The 27995-nt window shown below is 39.1% G+C and overlaps 1 protein-coding gene across 1 annotated transcript; it reads left to right on the top strand.

Annotated features, from left to right (window-relative positions):
- The first annotated feature begins 26 nt into the window (after positions 1-26).
- Positions 27-27995, top strand: fam107b (family with sequence similarity 107 member B). The gene is made up of 4 exons (XM_063004802.1): positions 27-146; positions 21904-22084; positions 26720-26876; positions 27047-27995. The coding sequence occupies exons 2-4, from the start codon at positions 21957-21959 to the stop codon at positions 27164-27166; spliced, it is 405 nt and encodes a 134-aa protein (XP_062860872.1). The 5' UTR covers positions 27-146; positions 21904-21956; the 3' UTR covers positions 27167-27995.

Below are 27995 nucleotides of genomic sequence, written 5' to 3'. Positions count from 1 at the left end.
CTCTCCTCAACTGTTCATTTACTGACAGCAGACACACCTAGAGCGCTGAAGTGCCTGAGAAAAACCCCAAACAAACCCATGTTCCTCCGGCGCCAGCACCTTCTCCTCCCTCCTCAACACTAGCTGTGATTTAAAGTTGATTTAAGGTAGGTTTAAAGTCACTTTTATTATGCTGACCATGGTGAGTGATGTTGCTGCTGCTGCTTAACGAGTTTGTACCGGGACAGTGGAAATACAAACAGCGGAACAGTCTTTTGTTTTGGTTTTGTATTTTTTTGTGTGTGTTTGTGACTGGAACAATGAAGCAAAGCTTGTAAAGAAGAGTTAAGTGTGAGTGGTTTGGTTGTTTGAAGTCTTTACCAGCGTTTGCTATTGTTGCTATTGTTGCTACATTGTTGTGGTTTCACTGGATGATGTTCAAGCTTTGGATTAGTCAAATCACAGGTTTGCCTTTTAAACCAGATGCTTTAAATGAACCTTTAGCCTGATACATTAGCCAATTTAATATTAACTATGCTTGAGTACTAATCTGTATTACTAATCTCTATTAGTCAGTCATTGTGGTGTTATTTGTCTTTGAAATAATTCCACACATGCATGATATTTACATACACAAACTCTTATGTTCATCAAGATATGTACCTTTTTTCTTAATTCACATTCCAAACTTTACACTGAAAATATCAGATTATGCAACCAATCTAACCACATATACATCAGTTTATTCATAACAGCTTTATTCTGGTTAAATTTGCAGTGGGGGTAGCATCGTGGCTTGGTGGGTAGCACTGTCGCCTCACAGCAAGAAGGTTCTGGGTTCGATCCCCCGGTGGGGCGGTCTGACTCCTTTCCGTGTGGAGTTTGCATGTTCTCCCCGTGTCTGCGTGGGTTTCCTCCGGGAGCTCCGGTTTCCTTCCACAGTCCAAAGACGTGCAGTCAGGTTAACTGAAGACACTAAATTGTCCATAACTGTGTTGACGTTAAACTTAAATGTAAAGTAAATACCGTTTCTGTAATGAATGTAACCAAAGTGTGTAAAACATGACGTTAAAATTCTTATAAATAAATACATTATGGTTACATTTGCAGTGGCTTTGGTGCTAGGCAGAACTAGACACTGGACAGAGTGCCAATCCATCACAGGGCAACACACACCTGGGCATTCACTTACTTACAAATTACTACATTTGCTATAAATGTAAAGATATAAGAAGTATATAAATTCATAAAGTACCATTTTTGATTTAGCATCAACATCAGTCAAAAAATGGTGCAATTTTTGAGTGCTAATATACTGTGTTGTGTTGTCTGTACTACAGAGATACAGCAACTATTTTAATAGCTATTTAGAAGGATCACAGTCATTAAAACAACCTCTAAATTCTAATTTCCTTAAACTTTATTTTAGGTCTGTTTTTAGATCACAGCTGGCCATTGTTATGCAGTTTACAAGGTCAATAGCACTTCCACCAATATAGAAAACATAACTGTCAAGGTTAGACTGGACAATATTAGTTAGCATGGTGTAAGGATGTTAAAAAGTACATTTTTACAGTGTCTTGCATAGACACATATCAGAGCTGTATCACACAAACTACCTGCTGCATCACAGTGCTTCCTTAACATACAGCTAAACAAACTTGAACAACAAGGTATACCTCAAAAGTGGAAAAAGCTTTTAATAACATATTGTAAATACAAATAATTATTGGTAATGAGGCCAATACTGGCTGGCTTTAACGTTTTTCAGTTCCATCCACTGACAGTTTTCATATTTTCAACTTGTGTTATGCTGACCAGCACAGTTTTATAATAATAACACAAACTTTCTAAAGCTGCCACCCATTACACATTTAATGTATTCCATTACAGAACTGCAGAAAACAAGATTAGTTAATGCCAGAATGTCAGTAGGGGTCAGAGGCTTGAGGTCTGAGTTTAAAATGGAATTTAAACAACTCATAACTCTATCATAATTGTTGGACCAGTCCATGTTTGGATGTACTTTTAATACCTTGCTTCATATAATAGTACTGACCGTGCTGTTCCCAGAAAGTTGTGCTGAGATTTTAGTCTGATGTATTGTCCTGCTGTTTGTGATTCACACCATGTCAAGTCATCTGCAAAGTATGACAGTAAGTGTGTGTGGTCAGTGTTTTTGTTTGTCGTCTTAGATACTTGAAACTTTACTAGATTCCAGAGAATAAAAACTACTGCTGTTCTCAGCTAAAGGTCCGGTTCAGAAAAGTAAAAGAAAATAATTGTAGAGTAAAATCTGAGTGCTTATAAAGTCATCATGTGACTGTGATAGTACTGTCGTCTGCAGCGGTGTTGTCATAGTGTGTAAGACAGCAGCACAGTGTGCGCACATGTAGCCAGAGTGACACTGAGAGTAGGGAGGGGTAGATCCACATGTGTTTGTTATTTGGAGAGTTTTTTGCAGAATGCCTTACATCTGTTTTGTGATCTTTGAACTAGTTCTCCACCCCCCTTCTATTTTTTCCCCTCTTGTGTCTATTTCGTCCTTTTTTTTTCTTTGTGTGCTTGACTCAATACAAAAAAAGAAAAAAGAAAATGGAAATGTGAATGAGTAAGCCATGTCGTTTTCTTTCCTGTGGGAAGTTGGGAGTGGGTGGGAAAATTGATCATCTTTGTGCAATCTCAAGTCCTGAATATGACAGATCACTGATTTGGGATTATTTTCCTTTTACATAATAGAAGTGTTTAATGTAACTTACATTGTCATATAAACTATCTGTTTTTAGTCATACCATGCTTTTTGCTTGCCTTACCACAGTGGGTGAGATGATGTGGTTTCTGACTCACTTAGAAACAGCTTGTGTGATACACTAGTATTATGACTCAGTAAATGGTCACTTATACAGTTAGCTCTGTTAGGTCTCATTGTGAAAGAAAAGAAGGGTTTTCTTTTAGGTGTGCACTTTTATCTTGGAATTATTAAAGTTAACAGTTTGGATGGCTATGGTAATGGTGTCTATAGTAATTAAAACACTGTGTTAATAATACATGCACATTATATCTACATAGAGTGAGCTCATGTGGCTCAATAGTATGAGCCACACAGCTGGTAACGGCAGTGCTTAAGTTCTGGGGGTTCAAATCCCAAACTGGACTCTCAAATACAGAATGTCCATGGCATTATGTGAACTTGGCCATTGGGGGGAGAGGGGGAACATCGGTGCACCTTTAGTGCCAGTCCCAAGCCTGGAAAAATAGGAGGGTTGTGTCAGGAAGGGCATGCGGCTTCAAAACTGTGCCAAAATAAATGATGAGTATTCCACTGTGGTGAACCGTAACGGGAGCAGCCAAATGAAATAATTCAGATCTACACAGGTGTTAACTTACCCTCCACCTGTACTGGTATTTGTCGCCTCACAGAAAGAAGGTCCTGGGTTCGATCCCCAGGTGGGGCAGTTCGGGTCTTTCTATGTGGAGTTTGCAAGTTCTCCCCGTGTTTGTGTGGGTTTCCTCCAGGAGCTCCGGTTTCCTCCCACAGTCCAAAGACATGCAAGTGAGGTGAATTGGAGATACAAAATTGTCCATGACTGTGTGTGACATTAACTTTGTGAACTGATGAACCTTGTGTAACAAATAACTACCGTTTCTGTCATGAATGTAACCAAAGTGTAAAACATGACGTTAAAATTCTAATAAACAAACAAACTGTACAGGTATTTGGTGTTTACTTAAGTGTCTCAATACTCAAGAACTCTTGTCATATGACGTATTTACCAGCATGCCAATTTCCACATATGCCTTTAGGTGGTTTCTACACTTGTAGCCCTGTGTGCACATCAGCTTTGTCTCATGTCTTTAAAATTACCTTTTTTTCTATTTTACTCTGCCATAACATCACTTCGGTTTAGCTTTTTGGATACTCTGCACCTTCATATCAGTTGTGTGTTTGGACCAAACGTAGATGCAGAAAACTAGACTTTGTTGTCTCTGATCGACAGTTTTAGTATCAGTGTGGATAATTCATTTATTAGCACACATTTAATGAGTTTTATTGCATATTTAATAAATACAGCTTGTATTTCCAACTTACCAAATAATTAACGGTGATTAGTATGTAACACGACAACAATGAGTGAATGCAAACAATGTTTGCATTAGCTGCACCTCAATCCACAAACCCTACTTACTGTAGTTTGTTTGGCACCATTGCTAGTGTACAGATTGTACACACTATTTAGTATGTTTGTTTGTTTATTAGGATTTTAAGGTCATGTTTTACACACTTTTGGTTACATTCATGACAGAAACGGTAGTTACTCGTAACACAAGATTTATCAGTTCACAAGGTTATATCAAACACAGTCATGGACAATTTTGTATCTCCAATTCACCTCACTTGCTTCTCTTTGGACTGTGGGAGGAAACCGGAGCTCCCGGAGTAAACCCACGCAGACACGGGGAGAACATGCAAACTCCACACAGAAAGGACCAGGACATTCTTTCTGTGAGGCGACAGTGCTACCCACTTAGCCACCGTGCTGCCCTTTTTAGCATGGTTATTTATTTAAGAGAACAACAGTCAGTTCCTGGATGTTCCTGCACTAAAACTTAAAACAGTATAGTACAGTACAATAAGACCTCATTTAATTTCACATTTTGGTACATTAAAAGCAGTAAATAGTTTCTTCTAAAAAAAAAATCAAGTAAAAAGGCAGTAATTAAGTGAATTCCTCAGTGCTCGACTCCTAATTTTCTGGCACCTCAATGCTTCACTACTTGTGTGCATTTGCTACTTATTCTCTTCAAACATTGTCGTGTTACAGACTTTGCCAACTTTGCTGACTTCGTCAACTAGCTCAACCAGCTATGTTAACACTTTCAAGTTTGTCATTTGTACAAATAGCTGCAGTAAGTGTACATTGAAATGTGTATGTACATATTCATTTGAAGAGTTTAGCTTTAGGGTTTCCAATAAAAGTAATGTATTTCCAGAGCACCATACGTTTTTTGTTTTACAGAATGTAACATTTTTGTTACAATAAATGAGTATATTGTATGTAAGCTTTTGTTTTTTGTTTTTTTCTTCATTAGAGCAGGTGTACCGTGTCTTTTATATGTAAAGAGGAACAACCTGTTAAATTGTAGTGTCAGGCATGCATGAGTGGAAAATGCAAAGCCGGGCCATTACTGGTAAAGGTAACCTGGTATTTAAATGACCTTTGCGTGTGAAAGGGCTAATAAAACATTTGAAAGGCTGGCACTTTTTAGGGTAATGGGTAGGATGGTGCTTTAGCTGTGCCCATGAGTCTGTGATGGGTGGGGAATCCTTGCTTCATACTCCCAGCTCCCAACACAAACACTCCGGTGAGTCAGCACACTGCTGCGGTTCTCACTGGATTCTGTCCATACTGCACATTCTGGAGATGCGGAAGTCTGACTGTAGATCTGTGTGTACTTGCTAAGTAAACAGAACAGTTTGTCTGTTACTATAATTGTGTACATTAAGACTGAAGTGGAATTCATTTTAATCAATATGTTTGCTTAAATATGTGTGTTGGCAGTTTTTATGTAGCTAAAAGTAAAACACTGTAATTCTAATATCTAATTTGTCATTGGTAACAGTGGTAGCCTAGTGGGTAGAGCTTTAGGCTATCAATCGGAAGGTTGCGGTTTTGAATCCCAGCTCTGCCACTGCTCAGTGTAATGTGGCCTGTTCTAGAATCTAAACAGGTGCTGCTCCTGAACTGACCCACATATGCAAAGTTTTTCCACACCTGACATGGATTCTCACCGCCATGAAACTAGAACAAACAGTCCGATGAATTCCTGTGTGACTGTTCAGACTGAGGACGCAAAGTCACGTGTTTATTAACCTCCAGTAACTGCTTTTTTTTGGTCAGGTTTGTGGTAAGTCTATACCTTTAAAACTGGGTGGCAGAGTCTATAGTCCATCACTTATTTACACTCGCCCACACCACAAGCTGTGTGGCACCAAGCCGCCCACATTGCCATGGATGATATGCACATTTCAGAACTACGTTCAAAAAACATTTTTAGATCTGAACGGATGTCCGAAAACCTATTTAGAATAACGTTTGCTTTATAGCACTGTTGCTTTTTTATGCAGTTCACACTGGTGTCAGAACTTTGATGCCTCTGTATGTTCATGTATTTCCTGCTTCCTCTTGTGGTTCAGTGTTCAATTCTCTCTTACATTCTCACTCTTTTTCTGCATGTTTGGTACTTATAAACTAAAGTGATAATTTTAGGTGATGTGACTACAAAAATCATGCATATAAAGACAAGGTACAATAAGCAGACTCAAACATAATACTGATCATGCCATAAAATGACACAAACGTGTTAAACGTGGCATAAAAATCCAAGCAGACAATCAAAAAACATACAGCATCTACTTCTTTCTGATATAAAAGTATGATTGTGTATCTCTGTGTGTTGTAAAGCACAAGGAGTTTGTTTCTATTCTATCTTTCTGGTTTCCATGAGTTTGTGTTGTGGCCTCAGCATCCATGGGTTTTGGAATTGGAATAAATAAGAATTATGTTTGCATTGTTGGAGAACAAATTTGATTTTCTCATTCACATATCCAAGCCTTGGCAGTATTATAGTTCCCCTGACACGTCGATGGAAGACCTTAATCAGGTCACCAGACTAACATTCGCATAATTAAAAAACTCCACACTACCTCGGGGATCCAGGTTTGGAATCACTCACTCACTTTCCTAACCGCTTATCCAATTAGGGTCGGGGTTGCTGGAGCCTTTCCCAGCTTTTCAATGGGCACAAGGCACACAGTAACACCCTGGACAGGGCGCCAGTCCATCACAGTGCAGACACACATACACACACACATATACACACACCCATTCACCTATAGGGCAATTCAGTGTCTCCAATTAACCTGACTGCATGTTTTTGGACTGTGGGAGGAAACCAACGCAGACACGGGGAGAACATGCAAACTCCGCACAGAAAGGACCCGGACCGCCCCGCCTGGGGATCCAACCTTCTTGCTGTGAGGTGCTACCCACCTAGCCACCGTGCCACCCGGTTTGGAATCAGCGGTGCTATTATCTGGGCGTCTACATACAGACATGATTGGCTGTGTTTGGGTAGGGGTTCATTCTTTGGAAATGAAACCCACTGTGACCCTGACCAGGATAAAGCAGTGGTAAAACATAAAAATGAAATAATATGGAAAGAAAAAGCACCACCATAAGCACCTCTAATAGTTAAAGGGAAATGTTTACATCTGTCAGACATCTGCATGCCAAAAGCTAATCTGTTCTTCCAAGAGCTTTAAAAAGCAGCAGGAGATTATTTTTGTTCAAATATGAATAATTCCCAAACCTTAAACGTGTCGAATTTACTATGAATTTTCAATATTTCACCAGTAGTGTTGCTAGCTTGGTTGTTTTTGTTTTTGTTTTTCTCCAAACAAAGAAGTGCAAGCCTGTGCCCACTCCGGGACCACCGCTGTGAGGGGCCGGAGAAAAGCAGAGGAAAAAAACACGAAGGCGGGGGAGATCACGTTCTACATGAAGTATTACAGGATTCCTACAGGACGTGCACAGTGTCTAATATGGTCAAATCCAGACTGACAGAAGGCTTTTTAATCTGCTCTGTATTAGCCGGAGATCATCTCTTTGCAAATAAATAATAGTTTCAGCTGTGAAAAAAGGAAGTGAGATTAAGAAGATTTGGGTTGTGGTAATGCAATGATTCATGTTATTTAAATCATTCCGCGTTTGAGCCATTAGACTTACACAAGTATTCTGCGTATATGTGAACATGAGGCTGTAGTACTGTGGAGTGAAGTGTATATTATGTGTGGGACGTCCACTTAGTAATTAATTCGCAGATATCTTTGTTGCTAACATTGGAGGAGTCTTGCTACCAGACAGTCCTTCAACTTTAGTATGTTGGAGATGCATCAACTTTTAGTGCAAACTGGTGCCATCTGTTTCACAGGTAAACAATCCACACGATGCCATGTCCAGTTCTGATGTCTGAGTGCCCATTGTAGGTATTGTCAGTGGTGGACAGGAGTGACCCAGTTTGCTGCTGAACTTTTCAAAGCCCCTCCAATGAGTCGAACTGTTTGATATGACGTAGTAAAAGCGACGCAGGCAGTACGAACAAAGCTTAACGTGACTTACTGTATTAAAACAAAGACCAAGGAATTCAGTTAGTGGAGACAATATAACCAGCAATAAGAAGTTTAGAGAAGTTTAGTGTTCCTGTGTCGTTCTTTTAGTTCATTAAACCATGTTAAGCTTTTTTGACAGTAAACATTTTAGACTCTCGTAAAAGCTGATTCTCACAATTTCTCAGCTCTCAGAACCCCGAGCTATAACACAAGTTTAAAAGTGAAACAGGAGAAAAATTCAAGTAAGCATATATACATGTGGACGATTTCAGAGTGAATTTGACGGTTATTTCACAAATGCATATTCGTTTCTTGGTGCATATTGATGACGTTTGACGGCACTGCTCAAGCCAAGCGCTAAGCAAAGCGACGACTTGCGCCGAGGCTCGCGGTTTTGCTGTTTCTTATGTGAATCCACCTTTAGCATAGGCATTTTGACAAGCCTGATACAATGCTATCCCGTACACGGAAGGTTTTGATGCACTGTGTGTTGTGAGACATTAACGTCATCGTCAGTATTAAAATTATCTGCAGTTTTAGCCACAGTAGCTCTTCACCAAACCTGAAGTCATTGCGGTGCTATCAACTGACCGGTAATTTACACTGGCTTGGTTGGTCTGAATGATGTATGGGGTCTGATGGCTTAAGCCCTCTGATGTATTGGTGCCCTGTCTGGGGTATTCCTACCTTGTATCCAGTGTTTCCCAGTGAAACCAGACCTGTCACAACCCTAACCCGGACAAAGCGGTTGGTAAAAATGAAGTAAACATCTTGTTGCTTACTGGACATCTTTTTCTTCCATCATTGATGCACATGAGCAGCTCATATAGACCCTAAAGCTTCACATGTGACCCAGCAGTTGCTGTGCACAGCTGAGTAGAATCTGTATGTTGGCTATACTGCGGTCTTTGTTCTACAAGTCACAGCTGCTACAGTGGACATACATACTCTTACTCACACCTGACCCTTTCTAAGCAGTTGCTGTAACCCCTGACCTTTATATTTAAAAGTGTTTTAAAGCTTTGAACACAGTGGTACAGACCTTGTGAACAGTGGAACAAAAGCCTCATGGCGAGGCAGCACGTCACACAAACTGCTGTGTGTTGATCCTGACGCAGGTTTATTGCTGGCTGCAAGCTTTCCCAACTCTCCCTGGAATGGAATGTTTTCTGGCCTCTTTGAGAAAGTACGTTACGTCTGATTTACATGTTATGCTGGTTGATCTGCTTTTTGTAGCTGTAAATCAAGAACTGTCACTGATAAATGATGTGTGGCCGTGTTTGCTGACATGTTTGCTGATTGGGTTTTGGTTCATTTGCATTGACTGCTGTAGTCATGACAGGTCCTGTTCCACAAAGAAACACTGGACGCAAGGCAGGAATATTCTGGACATGATATGCAATACATCACAGGGCTTTGGCCAATCATGTCTGTGTTGTCGCTCGGCTGGTCGATAACCAATGTTCGAATCTCAGCGGTGTTGGGCTACCATAACAGGGCACCGAGTTCCCTGTGGTCATGTTAATAATCTTTAATGATGGCTAAGATTTATCAAAAAACAATTCTTTGGTCTTAATGAGAAAGTTTTGTTGGTGTGAAGCGTTGCAGAAATATTAATAGAAAAATGGCATCAAAGCATGAATATATAAACATAGTGGGATATTTTATCTATTTTAATGGGATCCATTGGAAAGTTGGTAATGCTTAACTGGTAAGAACTCGGTAGTAACTCGAAGAAATAGAAGATTTGCTATTTTCATTTAAGGCAGTGGAATTTGTGCATTAAGGCAGTGGAAAGTTGGATGTAATAGACTAATAATGTTTATTTAGGTCTGTAAAGATTCTAATGTAATCTACACCACAACCCTCATTGATGTGTGTATTTGTGAGTCTTTGTTTGCTCACCTCTGACAGGACTGCTGTTTGCGCTGCTGTGTATAGCACAATAGACAGTCTCTGCAGGTTCATCACATTCCTGCGCCATGACGTAAATCGACTGGGTCGTTGGTTTCAATGCTATTCAGTCTATTCAGATGTTGCTCCTGGATTTACACAAATGCAAACAACGCTGCACTCCATGAATTTCTGAGTCTTGATAACATTTATGAGGTTACTGTCCTGTTAGGTTAAACCATCATTCCATGTTTGTATATAGTGGGAGAGAATGTCCTGCCCTGTGAACTATCGGTGCAATAACAGTAATAATCATCATCATTAAGTGACTTTGTTATTGGAGTAAGAGTGGCAGGAGCTTCAGTCAGAAAGACTGTGGTTGAACTGGCGACTAAAAAAAGGCAGCTAAAGTGGCATCTGTGTATAGATAAATAATTGTGAATTGTCATAATTGAAACGATAAGTGTGTGTCAATGTCTGATGATGCAAATCAAATACTATGGCCTTCAGTGTCATCAAATCTAATCCCAACTGACCACCAAAGACTTTTGTACAGATGTGTTAGATCATTACCATTGCAGTATTACAGACTTCTGAGATCTCGACCAAGGTGCATAAAAGCTGTTCTAGTGGCCTAGAATGATCCTTCATATTGGTTTTCCTTAAGTCTGGTACTAACTGCATCTTTATATGCTTCTCTTGTCATAGACTAATTTACTATACAGGGGATGTGTAGTGTGTGGTGTTCCCCTATACAGGGGAAGTGTAAGAACATTCCAGGGGCTAAGGTCTGGCACAGGGGTCTAAAACAAATTTGTAACGATCTTCACAATGGCTGCTATGTAAAAAGAAGCCAATGAGGACTGACGTATTCAAAATGGTTCATTTAAGTCATTAGCATAGTGGAGTAACAGCAGGAAAGCTTAAAGTCGATTAAGGAGAAATAATTATAGAATTATTGTGTTGTACTGAGGATAAACTTAAATGCTACAGTTCTGCATTGTGTCAAGTTACGATCGAGTTAGTCATGTGTTTGTGACTGCCATCTGGTTTCAATATATGCATTTGCTTTTGCACCTGTTCTTTTAGGTAACCTCAGTGTAACCACAGCCGGTGTATGATCCTCGCTTCAACACACTGAATGGGTTGCAATGATCTCTGTTATTATAATGCAGACAGACTAGTATGAGCAAGACAAGCAGTCAAGCAACAGACTAAAGTTTAGACAAAGAAAAAGTAGTCAAACAACAGTTTAAGTAATTCAGGTGGAGTATGCATTTATTCACCTTTATCAACTGCTTCATACTGATCAGGGTCAAGCAGCATGCCACTGTGCTCCACTACTGTAGAGAAATGTAGAAAAGCAAAAAATGTGTAATAAGGCACACATCAAATCCGACCTTTTTCACTTAGGAAAGAGGCCAGAAAAGGCTAAGCAGACATGTATTTATCATGGTTTTCCCTTAACGTGCCTGTACAACATGTGGTAAAGAATGTCTGCATTCCTGTATTTTGCTTAGGGCCCTAAAATGACTAAATGTGTCCTTGCTGGTGTGAAACGAGACTTTAAACATGAATGTGAGAATGGGTGCAGCTTAGCAAATGACTGTGGAAGTAATGCTAAGTCTGCACTTTTGTCATAAAGGTAACTTTGTAATGTCCTGGCTCTTACATCTCAGGAACCAAATAACATTTCAGACAGGGTGGCAGACAGCATCACACACGTGTAGGATCAGCCTGGTCTATCATGACTGAGTTTCTTTGGTGTTAGCTTTTTGTAGATATACCGGCAGATCAGATGAAATCAAGATTATTCTCAGTGATGATGGGTTTGTTTGGGCAAAAATCGATGAATATCAGGCGATGCTTAGCGCCGTTCTGGTGTTACTGGGCTTGGGTTTAAGCTCAAGTCTTAAGTTGCTCAAAGTGTAATGTGGAGGAGGAATAATGCATCTCAGATTGGCATAACAATGTAAAAACTGGAGCTCTGGATGCTTTATATAGTATCAGCAAACAACTGATTAGTTCTTTGCCAAGACCTAGTGACTTCATATCTAATCAATTAGAACAAACCTAAAGATAACTCGATTTTTTGGGACATGACCCTGCACTATTGCTTCCTTAACAGTTTTTCTATGTTTACAATGAGCACTATGAGATGTGTATGACATGTTTGTATCTAAAGACACAAGAATTTCTGAGAGATCAGTTTATAGAGTCCAAAATGTATTTTTAGTTTCCCTAATTTACATTTACATTTTAGGCATTTAGCAGACACTTTTATCCAAAGCGACTTACAGTTCTGTGACAGTATACAGTCTAAGCAACTGAGGGTTAAGGGCCTTGCTCAAGGGCCCAACAGTGGCAACCTGGCAGTGGTGGGGCTTGAACCAGCGACCTTTGGATTACTAGTCCAGTACTTTAACCACTAGGCTACAACTGTGATATTGGTCAAGAATGAGTAAACATCTAAGTAAAGTCATTACCTTTACAGTCACATTTTGAACATTGCTTAGGTCAGTGTAGACCTTGTATCATGGACCAAATATAAATACTAATTTATCAGAGTATGTCATACTAAATCAGTATCAGGACTCGTTGTTCTTTCATAAAGAGGTTACTGTCTTTAAACACGATTTCTTTCTGATTTGGAGTATCTGGGGAGTGCAGATTGATGTACGTATGTATGTTGCTTTTATTCCTTCCTCGGTTTGGTTCCTCGTTTAGGCTCTTTGCTGCGCTCTCTAGAGACACTGTGTTCCCAGACTCGTGCATGCTGTAACATGTTCATGTTTAAGGAGTGATGTCATGTTTTGGAGCAACACAGAAACACACAAAAAGCTGTAATAAAAACACCAGTAGTTATTTGGGGTATTCTGTATATTCGGTAATTGTATATGCTTGTTCACATGTCCTTGTGGATGTGACAGTAAGTGTACTTGTGAATGTAATTGATGCACTGTAAGTGATGAACATTGTTTATTGTATTTTAGTATTGCAGGAAAGTCTGTTTGTATATAGTGTCAATAATATGAATTATTTGTGTGTGTGTGTGTGTTTGTGTAAATAACATCCCTTTCATGCTGTTATTTAAAGGTCAGGACTCCCACAGGACCACCACAGAATAGGTATTATTTGGGTGGTGGGTCATTCTCAGCGGGTGTTGTGCTGGTATGAGTGGATCAGACACAGCAGAGCTGATGAAGTTTTTAAACACCTTACCATCACTGCTGGACTGAGCATAGTCCACCAACCAAAAATATCCAGCCAACAGCGCCCCATGGGCAGCGTCCTGTGACAACTGATGAAGGTCTAGAAGATGACCAACTCAAACAGCAGCAATAGATGAGCGATCGTCTCTGACTTTACATCTACAAGGTGGACCAACTAGGTAGGAGTGTCTAATAGAGTGGACAGTGAGTGGACACAGTATTTAAAAACTCTGATCCACTCATACCAGCACAACACACACTAACACACCACCACCATGTCAGTGTCACTGCAGTGCTGAGAATCATCCACCACCTAAATAATACCTGCTCTGTGGTGGTCCTGTGGTGGTCCTGACCATTAAAGAACAGGGTGAAAGCAGGTTAAAACAGTATGTAGAGAAACAGATGGACTACAGTCAGTAATTGTAGAACTACAAAGTGCTTCTGTATGGTAAGTGGAGCTGATAACATTGACAGTGAGTGTAGAAACAAGGAGGTGGTTTTAATGTTATGGCTGATCGGTGTATGTATGTATATAATTAAATTTGTTTTTAGTAATACTATATACAAATTCAGAGACTTGAGTGAACTGGGTGGTAAATTGAGTGAATAAAAAGGAGGAACGAGGATTGCAGATGGGTGGGGAGGATTTGGGAGGATGGATGCTATCTGAGGGGGAGGTGCTTGTAGGTTTTTTGGAGGGATCTTAAGAGAAGACTTGTTCAAGCTGGCACTGTTAGTGTTAAAACCGCCCTCTTAATGACCCAGGTTAAGAGTGTGACGTGACAAACATATAGACACGTGTGTAGGAAACTGGTGGTCCGTAAAACAAGTGAGAGTGACAGACGGATGGAACCAGTAAAAGGGGTTTGAAGGAAAGGAACGGGTCATTTACTTCCTGCTGAGTCAAAAGTATGTCCAGCGATAATGACAAAGGGTCAGATGGTGCAATAGACTGCCAGCTGCTCCTGTTCACCCTTGATCACTTTGTCCATGATTGTCTCAGCAAAGGGAATTAACCAGCAAGGACAAAAAAGCTTTATATCTTTCAGGATTGTCTGTCTGTTTCCTGTTATTGGGACCTGGTGGTAATGTGTGACGTGTGTTAGTTGAGTACATGACTCTGGAGGAAGCTGTTGATGATAAATGACACGGTTTTCCAGGTTTCCTTGTTTGGCGTGTTGATATTACAGGTCATAAAATCCAAATGTGTTGATTTAAGCTGTGCAATATGGAAAAAGCATACAGGTCCTTCTCAAAAAATTAGCATATTGTGATAAAGTTCATTATTTTCCATAATGTAATGATAAAAATTAAACTTTCATATATTTTAGATTCATTGCACACCAACTGAAATATTTCAGGTCTTTTATTGTTTTAATACTGATGATTTTGGCATACAGCTCATGAAAACCCAAAATTCCTATCTCAAAAAATTAGCATATTTCATCCGACCAATAAAAGAAAAGTGTTTTTAATACAAAAAAAGTCAACCTTCAAATAATTATGTTCAGTTATGCACTCAATACTTGGTCGGGAATCCTTTTGCAGAAATGACTGCTTCAATGCGGCGTGGCATGGAGGCAATCAGCCTGTGGCACTGCTGAGGTGTTATGGAGGCCCAGGATGCTTCGATAGCGGCCTTAAGCTCATCCAGAGTGTTGGGTCTTGTGTCTCTCAACTTTCTCTTCACAATATCCCACAGATTCTCTATGGGGTTCAGGTCAGGAGAGTTGGCAGGCCAATTGAGCACAGTAATACCATGGTCAGTAAACCATTCACCAGTGGTTTTGGCACTGTGAGCAGGTGCCAGGTCGTGCTGAAAAATGAAATCTTCATCTCCATAAAGCTTTTCAGCAGATGGAAGCATGAAGTGCTCCAAAATCTCCTGATAGCTAGCTGCATTGACCCTGCCCTTGATAAAACACAGTGGACCAACACCAGCAGCTGACATGGCACCTCAGACCATCACTGACTGTGGGTACTTGACACTGGACTTCAGGCATTTTGGCATTTCCTTCTCCCCAGTCTTCCTCCAGACTCTGGCACCTTGATTTCCGAATGACATGCAAAATTTGCTTTCATCCGAAAACAGTACTTTGGACCACTGAGCAACAGTCCAGTGCTGCTGTTTCTGGTTCAAAAGTGGCTTGACCTGGGGAATGTGGCACCTGTAGCCCATTTCCTGCACACGCCTGTGCACGGTGGCTCTGGATGTTTCTACTCCAGACTCAGTCCACTGCTTCCGCAGGTCCCCCAAGGTCTGGAATCGGCCCTTCTCCACAATCTTCCTCAGGGTCCGGTCACCTCTTCTCGTTGTGCAGCGTTTTCTGCCACACTTTTTCCTTCCCACAGACTTCCCACTGAGGTGCCTTGATACAGCACTCTGGGAACAGCCTATTCGTTCAGAAATTTCTTTCTGTGTCTTACCCTCTTGCTTGAGGGTGTCAATGATGGCCTTCTGGACAGCAGTCAGGTCGGCAGTCTTACCCATGATTGCAGTTTTGAGTAATGAACCAGGCTGGGAGTTTTTAAAAACCTCAGGAATCTTTTGCAGGTGTTTAGAGTTAATTCGTTGATTCAGATGATTAGGTTAATAGCTCGTTTAGAGAACCTTTTCATGATATGCAAATTTTTTGAGATAGGAATTTTGGGTTTTCATGAGCTGTATGCCAAAATCATCAGTATTAAAACAATAAAAGACCTGAAATATTTCAGTTGGTGTGCAATGAATCTAAAATATATGAAAGTTTAATTTTTATCATTACATTATGGAAAATAATGAACTTTATCACAATATGCTAATTTTTTGAGAAGGACCTGTATATTGTGACTGTTTAACCTTTACAAGTTGTTTAACTGGCTTTAATATAATAAAAGTTATATTAATATGGAGTAGTATGGTCACGTTTCAGATCAGAAAAGGCCTGATGATATCAAGGCTGTTTTTAAATTTTTTTTAAAAATGTATTTACTTTTTATCAACCGTTTTATCCTGGTCATTGTCGCAGCAGGTCTTATCTTGGCATAAATGCTACAGGGAATTAAGCAAAACAGTTTAAACAAATGTTTGATTTTTAACTTCCGTCGTGCTTGTTTAACCACAAAACCAACAGCAAGAGCTTAAAAAAGGCAAGAGTGACTTTTTTCCTCACCTGTGTGTGTGTGTGTGTGTGTGTGTGTGTGTGTGTGTGTGTGTGTAGATGCATCGTTTAATTACATGACAGCAAGTTTTGACCAAACTGACGTCTTAACACTTTTAGTGTGCTTAATGACTATGTTTAACAAGCATTCACACCCCCACATGCACTTACCATCTTAAAAAGACGAAACATCTATAATTACAAGGGACTGGCGGTGCCATAAACATCAAGTCTTGTTCTTTTATGGAATCTTTGCTGATTTATGCTTGTTTATGTGAGTAGCTTTCTTTTGTATATTTTGTCTCCTCCTGTAATAGTAGTTATTATTACAATAATTAATATATAGTGCATATAGAAAATCATCATACCCCATCAAAGTCCTCGTCTTTTGTTACATCGTACCATAGAAATAAAAATAAAGTCTAACTTTTACCAGCTGCATTTACACACTATAACCCTCATCATCAAAGTAAAAATTACAATTTAAAATCTGATAAATTATTATATTTTAATTAGTAAAATACAGAGTTTGGTAACCAGGTCATTAGAGTAACAACTATACACTTGCTCAGGTACAACCAATCACCTTCCAGATCTCACACCACACTAGCTGGCTCACACCTGACATCAGCTGTAGTGGTTTTAAAATAAAATCAAAATAAAATCCTCTAGTTGTGCCTTGAGTATTCCTCTACTAGTAGTGGAAAGGTGTTTTTTGTAAAAATGTTATGAAAATGCACAAGTTAGGAGAAGAATACAAAAAGATTTCAGTGGCTTTAACTTTCCTTCCGAGTAGCGTTCAAAGCATTATCAAGAAGTCGATGTATATTTAGATTTTTGGCATTTACTTTTATCCAAAGCGACTTACAGTACTGTGACCATATACAGTCTAAGCAATTGAGGGTTAAGGGCCTTGCTCAAGGGCCCACCAGTGGCAACCTGGCAGTAGTGGGGCTTGAACTAGTGACCTTTTGATTACTAGTCCAGTACCTTAAACGCTAGACTACAACTGACCTGTTTATGTCCTCATTCAGTTTTTTAATTGACATGTATTTATAAATTCTGGGTCAGTATTGAATGAGTTTTTTTTTTAAACCACTTTAGACAGTAAAGAAGAAAGTACAACTCAGTTTAAACTTCACCTGTCCTGCACTGGGTGCACAGTGTTTCCCCTCTGAGTAGCCCGGAGTTTCTGATTCTGCCCTATTCAATAGCAAGACTGACTTTTCAACACTGAACCTGTTCTGTAGGTGGATGGAAATTATAAACAGTTAAAAATATCAGACGATTTTGGAACAAAACATGTTTTTAATTGAATTGTACAGACTACAGGTCTCACTGAAGGTGAAAGAAGTTCTGAATGATTCATCTAGTATCAGGGATGTGTATACTTTTTATATGCACTGTAGCACAATGGATTATGCCACCAAGTAATCTGAACCAGATTAAGATGGAATAACAAGTTTCAAAAAGTTTCCTTTAATTGCATATTGGCCATTTCTTTCAATGGTACTGAAACCTCCAGTAATCATGAGGCTGAGGTACATGATGTATATTGCCTTGTGTGATCTAGTATGATGCTACCTAGAGTGAACTGGTCTCTGTGTCTCAGCCAAGTTCAAGTGCTCTTGTAGGCCATGTGCAGTAGGTGACAGCAGCACCAGGTCATCTCTGTAAAGCAGGATTAAATGTCTGATAGGAGAGATAATATAAATGGCTCTTATTTGTGATGTTTGGCAGCAAGCGCAACTTGAGGAGGAGGCTTCCCTGACAGAATTGATAGGAGTTGATAGGAACTAGTTAAGGTTTAACCAGCCGGTGTTTTTACTCCATCTAGTGGACAAAGTCTGAAACTACATCTAAGTGATGGAACACTGACCAGCACTTTGTCACTTTATGCACAGTCATATGTCTTGTCAGGGGTACTGTCAAGGATTTTAGGCCCATTAAAAGACTATTATATTAAGCCCTGCCACCCCAAGCTGCACCAATTCTGAAAATAGCTCAAATGTGTAGACATGCATGGAACATACAGTGGAAATTACTATTCGGTGCAAGACTGCTAGTTTTACAGTGTAAATGTATTTTTAATAGTAAAATTCCTTTCACTTCCATTTTAGTTTCATTTCTTTCTGTTTTGCTCCTCTTCAAGGGCAGCTGGTTAAGGACTGGACTAGTAATCAGAAGATTGCTGGTTCAAACCCCACCACTGCCAGGTTGCCACTGTTGGCTCCTTGAGCAAGGCTCTTAACCCCAATTGCTTAGACTGTACATATACTGTCAGTACCGTAAGTCGCTTTGGATAAAAGTGTCTGCTAAATGCTGAAAATGTAAATGTAAATCTTCTCACTGGTTCACTTAGGTAACAATCATGCCTGGTTTGAGGGCGAACCGATCCATTTTATGTAAATAGAGGGGGCAATACAGAGGCTGTCTGGAGGTTTTGCCAAACAACTAAAGAAAAAGAAGTACTTTGTTTTAATTAGCATTTTCTATGAATAGTTATAATTAAATAATTTATTATCGAAAAAAAATGTGTAATGTTTTGGGCACCTCTCACTCCATACTTCGTCCCAGTCTCTTGTACAGACACAAACTGTGTAATTGATCTGATCTGTAGAGCTTGTAAATGTATAAAGTGTGGAATGTCACATGTTTAGAAGTGGGTTGTAATTCACACGATGAGTAAAAGCACCGCAGATAAGAGATTTACATTTTAACCTGGACTTTGAAAGTACTGGAGTAAAGTCCTGCAAGCATTTTCACCACACACACACACACACACACACACACACACACACACACACATCACACAAAGTAGGTTGCCTTGTTTATAATACTACAGCCAAAACATGGCTTGTTGGATCCTACTGAAATATTTTTGTTTAAATTTTTTGTTGAACAGTTTACCCTTCATAAGCATGCCTTAAAACAACTAAAAACAATACATAACAGTTTACCCTTCAACAATGCACATGTACTATTCAATGCAATTTAGTTTTGGTGGGCACTTTCATTCAAAACTTTGTAGAGGAGTAATGAACTGATAAACACTTTAATGCATGTTGATTTAGATGCCTAAATTAGGTTTATATTGAGACTAAGTATAATGTCTTTATGCAGTAGGGTTCTGGTGGGGCTTGCAGGGATTGGGTGGCAGCATTGTTGATGAATGTTGGAATATGCAGGGTGAGGATGAGGACAGTGTTTGGGCATGCAAGGACATTAAGATAGGGATCGATTGTCCTTCCTGTGCAAGTCTTTGCTGTGTAGTCTGATGAATCTTGAGTGGGTTTTTTGTGCGTGTGGATCAGTATTAGATCATGACTCATTACAGTCGAGCCCCACACACTGACCAAGAGACAAGTGCATTAGGGTTGCTTCTTACAGTCTTACACTACACCTCTCATTTCTCCAGAGTTGGCAGTGATATTTAAACCCATGTGGTTCAGTACACATTTAAAGCCAAATGGGAGCCACATTTAAGATTGTTGCTTTTCTTTCATAAAGGGGATTCCGACCCATTACCTGGACTGACTTTCATTTTGCTTGAAAACAGCTCCAGCTTTACTCATACTGTCTCATATCCACTCACTAATCAAAAACAAAGTTGTAGTTATGTGTTATTTTATTCTTCACTTCCTTGTGAGGGTTGTATTGTGTCTATTTTTAAACTGGCGCCCTGTCTAAGGTGTTCCAGCCTTTTACTCGGTGTTTCCTGGTGGAATCAGATCGGCCATGACCCTGATCAGGATAAAGGTGTTGTTGATGAAAATGAAATGAAAAGTAAAATGTGTATTTTTTTTTTTATTTTTTTTTTTTATTTTTTTTTTTATTTTACATATTTTAGACGTTTCTATGTAATAATTAAAATTGAAAAAAATTAATTAAAGCCCAAGTCAAAGGATTGTAAATGCTCTGTCCATGTGTAACAGGTGGTCAGTTAACACTTTATGTTCTTAAATTATGTCACTTTTACATACAATTCTTTACCTCAAAAGATCAAGTATCTACCAAAGGATCAGTATCTGGGCGGATACTAGACCAAACTGCCGTATATTATTTAATTGTAGTGAATTGGTTACTGTACAGATATGAGTCAGATTTGATTATTCTATTATTCTATATTCACAAAACTGCAGCTGCTAACACAGAGGTAAACCTTTTTCGATTGTCTTACAGATATCAGTTATAAATCTGTTTATATTTACAAAATACTATTAAGTTGGTCAGTTAAACACTCAATCTTTTGCTGTGGTTTCGTCTGTTAAAGGTTCAAGAAAATCAGCGAATCTCAAATTCTTTTTTTTTTATTACATTTTACAAAATGTCCCAACTTTAACAAGAGTTTAAACACGATATGTTTATTTATTTATTTTTATTAGAATTTTGGTTTTGTGTGTTATAAATTTAACACTGCAAACTGAGCAATCTGGCAACCCTGTGTGTTGTTGCTGGAGGATGGAGGCGGGTACTCAGCCTGGTTGTGTTGGACTGAGTGAGTAATAAAAGCTGGAATAATTCACTCAGCTGCTGATCGAGAGAGAGCCGCTTTATTCTCTCTCCTGTACTTATCTGAGCTCTCTGTGCTCTGTGAGACATGGCAACCATGTTCAGGTACGCAGTGTTCCCAGTGCTGCCAGGTGAGAAACTCCAATCTGGATTTACTTTTATGGCATTTAACAAATGCTTTTATTCAAAGAGATGTACAATTGTTACTGAATACAATATGGCAGGTGAGGGTTAAGAGCTTTGCTCAGGGGTCCATCAGTGGAAACTTGGTAGTGGTAGGGCTTGAACCAGTGACTTTTTGATCACTAGACCAGTAACGAAACCTTTGAACTACCACTGCCAAGATTTTATTCCAAGATAATTCAAATTGAAAAACATCTTAAATGAAAGTACAGGTACAAAGAATGTAAATGTGATCTCCATGTGTAACAGGTGTTCAGTTAACACTTTATTATGTTCTTGCACAGTTATTTTCCTCAAAAGACTAAGTAGCAAAGGATCAGTATCTGGACTGACACTGGACCAAAATGCTGGATATATTTTATTGTAGTGAATTGGTTACTGTAAAGATGTATTAGATGTTATTATTCATTCTTTAACTTGCATGATTTACCAGTGCTTTATCCTGGCCAGTGTTGTGGTGGGTCTGGTTTTCCTGGAATCCCTGGGCACAATGTAATAACACACTACAGACAGGACGCCAATCAATAGTCGATCATGTTTGTATGTAGACGCCTGACCATCTGATAGGACCGCTGGGGATTTAACCCTGGATCCAAGCGGTAGTGAGGCAGTGTAATTTACCACTGCGCCACATATCAAATTAGTATTGATTTAAAATGTTTTTAGTCATTCTGTATCAGATTTGGTATGGAGCAACCCTAGTTCCTACCCCATTAAGATGCTTGTTTCTGAGTGTTATTTGTAAAATGGGCAGATTCTAGTTCAAGAACCCAAATCTGTGATCTGATCCTTTTCTTTCTTCCTCTGTCAGGACTGGACCAGTCGGAGTTTCCGGAGGTTTTGCTGCCTCGTGTGCGGAGCGTTATGGCTGAGCCGGACTACATCGATGGCGACTGTGATGAGCTTGTCAAGCCCAAAAAACTCATCAACCCAGTGATGACCTCCAGAAACCACCAAGACCTCCATCGAGAACTTCTAATGAATCAAAAGAGGTAAAGCTTCACACACTTCAAACTTCCCTCTTTTGTATTATGCTGGAGATTGATTCTCATTCTTTCAGAGTTGCTTTAGGAATGTGTTTTACCTTTTACATCTGTTTTTAATCTATTAACTGCACTATGTACTTTCTACTTATCTCGGTGTGTTCATGGTATCATTTATTATCATTAGTATTACAGCAACACCAGGATACTATTGATTAAAGGTGAAAACTTTGGGGGAGAAAAGCTAAATTAAATTAATGTTTGGTATAATGTATAAGACACTCAAAGTTTTGGAATAACACTTAACGGCAGCATTAGATTCATTGTACATGTTACATCGTGTGTGTGTGTTTCATTTCATCTTCGTTTCACCACCAGTTTATCTGGGTCAGGGTCATGGTAGGTCCAGCTTTCCCAGAAACACAGCCCAGACAGAATGCCAATGCATTGCACCCCCTATCCCCAGGCATATCCAATCATGTCAGTATGTACATGCCAACCGCCTAGATTGCACAGCTGGAGATTCAAACCATTAATTTACCACTGCATCCGGGTTCGAATCACAGCAGTGCTGTCGGCCGACCAGGCGTCTGCATATACGTGCTTGGCTCTGTCTGGAAAGACTGGGGGGTTGCTGAAGCCCCGTGATGGATTGATGCCCAGGGTATTCCTTGCGCCCAGTGTTTTTTGGTGGAACAGGACCCGCCGCGATCCTGACAATTAAAATGACATTTTTAAAAATGATAAATGCAGTGACCAGTTGTATTCAACAGTCCAACACCAAACTACATAAAATATATGTATATGCTTTTATGCTGTTGGTATTATAGTAGTACTGATTCATAAGATTCAACAAAGACAGCCTGGTTTAACGAAAGTACTCATTTTCTCTAAGCAGCACTTGTAAAATACATGGCAACCTCTGTGGCGTAAACTGCATGCAGGTCACTTTAATTTGAATGGGCCTCCCACGATGCGGGCATGCATCACAAGTCTGATGGTGTGTAACTTCTGCTGCGTATCCATTGACGTATCGTTTCTATTCTTCCAAATTCAATCCTTTGAGCTGAATGGATGCATGTACTGCTTCAGCACAGAAATAAAATTATGAAAAAGGCTAAAATGTGTTCCTATTAGCCTCATTCTCTCTTTCTCACGTCATAATCCGTATGCTTATGTAACGGTTCAGTGCTCTGCATCCCTACAAGCATCACTGCTGGATGAAAACCCAGTCAGCCTCACTTGCTTCTCTTCTCTCCCTCCTTTTTTTGTGTTTTTTTCTTCTCTTCTCTCCTATTTATGTGTGTATTATAAAAGAGAGTTTCTGCCTCGGCAGTGGGATGAGAATGATGGAGGCAGATTTTGCTTTGTGTTGGATTAAATCACAGATTGGAGTGGGCTGCAGATGTTTATGTAATAAAGGTCTTTCCTGTTCCCTCTAGTACCGAATATTCTCTCAGTCTGCACAGTTGTGTAATCAGCAGCTGTATGAAAGGACAGGCACTTTAAGGCCACTTTTATGTGCACTAGAACTTTAACAATGGGGGCAGCTATCATTTAAGGAGAGTCAACTACCCACTCCTTGTTGGCTTTGATTATTTACTAGAGCTGAAGTTATCTTTTAGCTGACAGTGACAGTCAGGTGATAAGAATTATTAATTAAATTTCAAACATCCTGGACCTGATTTGGCTTTCCAAATGAATTCCAATTGAATTAAACAGTGATTTTAGTAATTTTGGTGCTGTAGCCTTATAGTGAGCACTGCCGTGCTTGGGAGCTGCAGCAGTCTATTACGCTAGCTCAAAAGAATCCAGGTTCGAATCTCTGTGCTATCAGATGGTTGGGCGTCTGATATGATTGGTTATCTCTTGGGGTGGGGATTCTGGACCTGATTTGGCCTTCCAAATGAATTCCAATTGAATTAAATAGCCTTATAATGATTTTGTAATATTATAAGACACCTGCATATGATTAGACGAGAGTGATAACTTACCTATTGTGTATACATAAGCTAACACATGCCCTCTGAGAGAAAGCAGAGCTGGTTATGCTTTCTCTGACCTTAAGCCCCAGACAACAGCAAAATTGACATTTGACATCTGACATTCAAACTTTTGGTTCACCGACAACAGTCTGAAAGCTCTATCACTATTTTAGTCCATGCAGCTTGTATAAACTTGATCATCTGTCAGCTAAATGTACCAGTGAAATGTAATTATGTCTGGATGTTCTTTAATATATAAGCGGAGGTATAGTTATGAAAAGTGTTTAGTATTGATATGAGACTTCTTAATTGCTGTATGTCTCAAAATGCACAGTTCTGTGGGGGTAGTTAGACGACATATTTTATAACATCATATAACCAGACGGGAAATTTTAATGATCCACAACAGGTCATTTTCACATTGTTGTGATGATCTTTGTCCTTACATAATTGCACTATGTTTACCTTCTTATCATTATACACTGTAGAGTTTTAAAACCTGGTTAAAAATTGTTTTGTATGCGTAAAAATTTACTGATGGTACAATAATGTGCAAGCTAATTCGCTGACAGTCTTGTAGTCGATCGTGCCCTCTGACTTGGGAACAAACATGTCCCTTTTTTTCTTAATGAGTATGCAGACTACTTTGCATTCCCAGGTAAAAAAAAAACAGTCATTTATTTAGCGACATTGAGATTTAATGAGTCTGGAAGTCATTTCAAGTAGTTAGTGTTTGTGTATCAGATAATACAACAGAATGACAAGTACTAAGCTGATTTGCTTTTGAACCATGGGATCAGTTATTGTGGATGTAGTGATCTCTCCAAACTATCAACATTTCTAAGGACAAGGAAATAGAAATTGTAATGAGTTTTCTTAAAATAAAGTCCAACAAATAAACTTGTGCACCTGCATTTTTTTTTTCCGGCTGCTCCCGTATTTAGGGGTCGCCACTGCGGATCATTTTGATTTAACTGAGTTGGCACAGTTTTAATGCTGGGATGCCTGACACAACTCTAATTAATTTTATCTGGGCATGGGACCAGCATTGAGAGTGCACTGACCTCCCAATGCTGCCCCGAACCCAGAACAATCAGCTTATGCAAAACATAGTTTCCATTTACTTGGGTGTCATTTGCTTGCTCTTTCCCTGCACATGCTTACTGAGAAGTTTTTTGGCTTTACATACAAATTAGTACTTATTATTTAGGTTCTTAGTAAATTAGGACTTCAGTCTGCCCTAATTTAGGCATACATAGTGTTTGGTGTTGCCTGATTTAGCAGCACTGACTTGTTCTGTAGTAGTATCATGCACTCTCAGTGCTGCAACTAATGATGATCAAAGTTATTTTAGGGAAAACAGAATGTGGATTGTTTTCTTCATCCAGTTCTGCATTGAATACCGTTCTTATACTCATGTTATACCTGCCACAACAACCACACACTCTATCTCAAATGCTAAATATATCACTCGAGAGCCAGGAAAACAAAGAAAAACATTAAAATGTTTTATGTTGCTTTATGAGATCTGAGATCCAGGTTCGAATCGCTGTGCAATCAGCTGGTCGGGCATCTACACTGACATGATTTGGTTATGTCTTGGGGTGAGGATGGCTGAAGCCAAGTGGATTGAAGTGGATTGGCTCTCTGTCCAAGGTATTCCTGCCTTGCGCCCAGTGTTTCCTGGTGGAACAGAATTTGTTGTGACCCTGACCATGAAATAAAATAACTGGGAGATTCTTGGTGTAGTAAAGCTGCCGTATTGTCATTGAAATGTTACATCTTTGTTTGCTCTGATACTAGTCTGATCCTCTGTAATTAATTAAACCTCTGTGTCTCCCGGTCTGTCTCTCTCTCTTTCTGTCTGTCTCTCTTTCTCTCTCTGTCTCTGTTTTGCTCTCTGGTCCTCTCTCTCTCAGTGTCATGCAGCCACACAATCACAGTTTGCTGCATGTGGCAGTTCAGTATTATATAAGGGCATTTTGATCTTTATATTATGTAACCTATAATGAATTAAGTGATTGCTGGAACAGAGTTGCCATAGTGACACGGATCAATGGCAGTCTTGGCATCAAGGATTATATGTTATGCAGTTTGTAGACATCCTTTATTTTTTCTTACAGCTTCACAAATACAAGCTTATGTTACCCAATGTCATTTTGTTAACATGGCCTTAAAAATGTGTGTTTTTAGTTATGTTAGGCAAAGTTCTTTTTACATTATGACAGTTTAAAATAGATTATTGACTCCCTCGGGTTCTGCAAATCCGGAGTCAGGGGGTGGCATATGTGGATCACAAAGTTGATGGTAGTTTTGCTTCATATTGTGCTTTGGTTATACTGAGGTGAGAGATGTTGACCTGCAGATCTGGGTTTGATTATCTGTATTATTTGATTATAGTAATTTTATTTAGATAATTGATGTTTTCAAAAAGTAAACATAACATTTGCCACAAACACAGGTTACAGGCACAGTTACTATATATCTGAGAAAAAATATATAAAACTGTAATTGTGCTAAAGTCTGGACACCCAGCTACAGTATTACAGATTGTAAATGCTTTTACACAATTTTTACACTACTGTTTTAAAGATTTTTACACAAACACGATGTTTGTGTGTCTAAGTGTGTTTTCTAATTACTCTATCTTTTCTTGTAGGGGTCTGGCTCCACAGAACAAACCAGAGCTGCAGAAGGTGATGGAGAAGAGGAAGAGAGACCAAGTGTTAAAAACTCAAATGGCAGAACAAGAGGCTCTCAAGAAGCCCTCAGACTTTGAGATCGAGCTCATGAAGAGACAACAGAAACTTGAACAGGTAAACACACACACACACACACACACACACAATCATGTTTGTGATAGTATAATAACCTGTGATGGACTGTCAATCTGTTCGGGATGTTTCCATTTTACTATGACCAGGATAAAGCGGTAGTAAGTGAATGAATGAAATAATTAATTCTAAGTGTTTCTCTTTGTCTGTAGCTGGAACTAGAGCAGCAGAAGATGGAGGAGGAGCAGGAGAACACACCTGAATTTGTCAAAATGAAAAGCAATCTAAGAAGAACCAAACAGGAGGTGGATGAGCAGGAGAGAACCACCTAGACGCCTTTTCATTGCTTGTGGATGAGTCCATGGCACATGACATGGCAACTGGACTGCATTTTGTGGGAATTTCCTAGTGTTTTTTTCTCCCTGTGTTCATGTGAAATAAGTGACCACGTATGTTCCTTTTGCCTGTTTGTAGGCACGACCAGTATTTGCTTAACCACTTCTCCCTGAACATGTGCAGCAGACGAGTAGGTTGAAAGAACAAATGTGCACACAAACATGCAGCCGTCACTTCACTGAGGCTGAACTTGCATGGCAAGATTTACAGAACCTACCCAGAGTTTTTGCAATAGTTTTTTTTTTTTTCTTTCTTACTATTATTTTTGAAAAAAAACACTCAAAAGAATTTTTACATTTATTTTTTTATTTTTACAAGTTTAAAATGGGACACTGGATGGCTTTGGTAAGCCAAAATAAATATCTCTGTTCAGTTTTGCCTTTGAATTGTGAGAAATTCTCACGAGGCATTCCGTTGATCAAACAAAAAGAGAAAAAAATATGTTAAAGAAAAAAATCAATATTAATTACTATCAGTATGTTCATTGTTTCAGCGTTTGTGTGTGATGTACAGAGCTTGCTTTTGTTATTTTATTCCCAATATTTGTGCACTCTCTCAATTAAGCAATACTAGATCTAGTTTTGTTGGTTTTATGTATACATTTTTCATGAACGTGAATAGCAGTTTTTGAGTGCAGTAAGCTAGAGTAAGAAAAGCATTTGTTTGCTAGTTCAGTATTGTTTCCTAATTTACATGCATTTGAGCCAATAATCAACTGGTCATGTTTCCTTTATATTTGAAAACCATCTTTTAATAAATGTTATT

The sequence above is a fragment of the Trichomycterus rosablanca genome, chromosome 11 (genome assembly GCF_030014385.1).
Source record: "Trichomycterus rosablanca isolate fTriRos1 chromosome 11, fTriRos1.hap1, whole genome shotgun sequence".
In the NCBI taxonomy this organism is placed as follows: domain Eukaryota; kingdom Metazoa; phylum Chordata; class Actinopteri; order Siluriformes; family Trichomycteridae; genus Trichomycterus; species Trichomycterus rosablanca.
The sequence above is the reverse complement of the archived record's forward strand: the minus strand, read 5'-3'. Positions and strand labels throughout refer to the sequence as shown.

What these genes read in the sequence shown, in the direction of transcription:
- fam107b (XM_063004802.1), top strand. Translation starts at nt 21,957, where the DNA reads ATGGCTGAGCCGGACTACATCGATGGCGACTGTGATGAGCTTGTCAAG. An exon ending in CTTCTAATGAATCAAAAGAG is followed by an intron (nt 22,085 to 26,719) that starts GTAAAGCTTCAC and finishes CTTTTCTTGTAG; the next exon opens with GGGTCTGGCTCCACAGAACA. An exon ending in GACAACAGAAACTTGAACAG is followed by an intron (nt 26,877 to 27,046) that starts GTAAACACACAC and finishes CTTTGTCTGTAG; the next exon opens with CTGGAACTAGAGCAGCAGAA.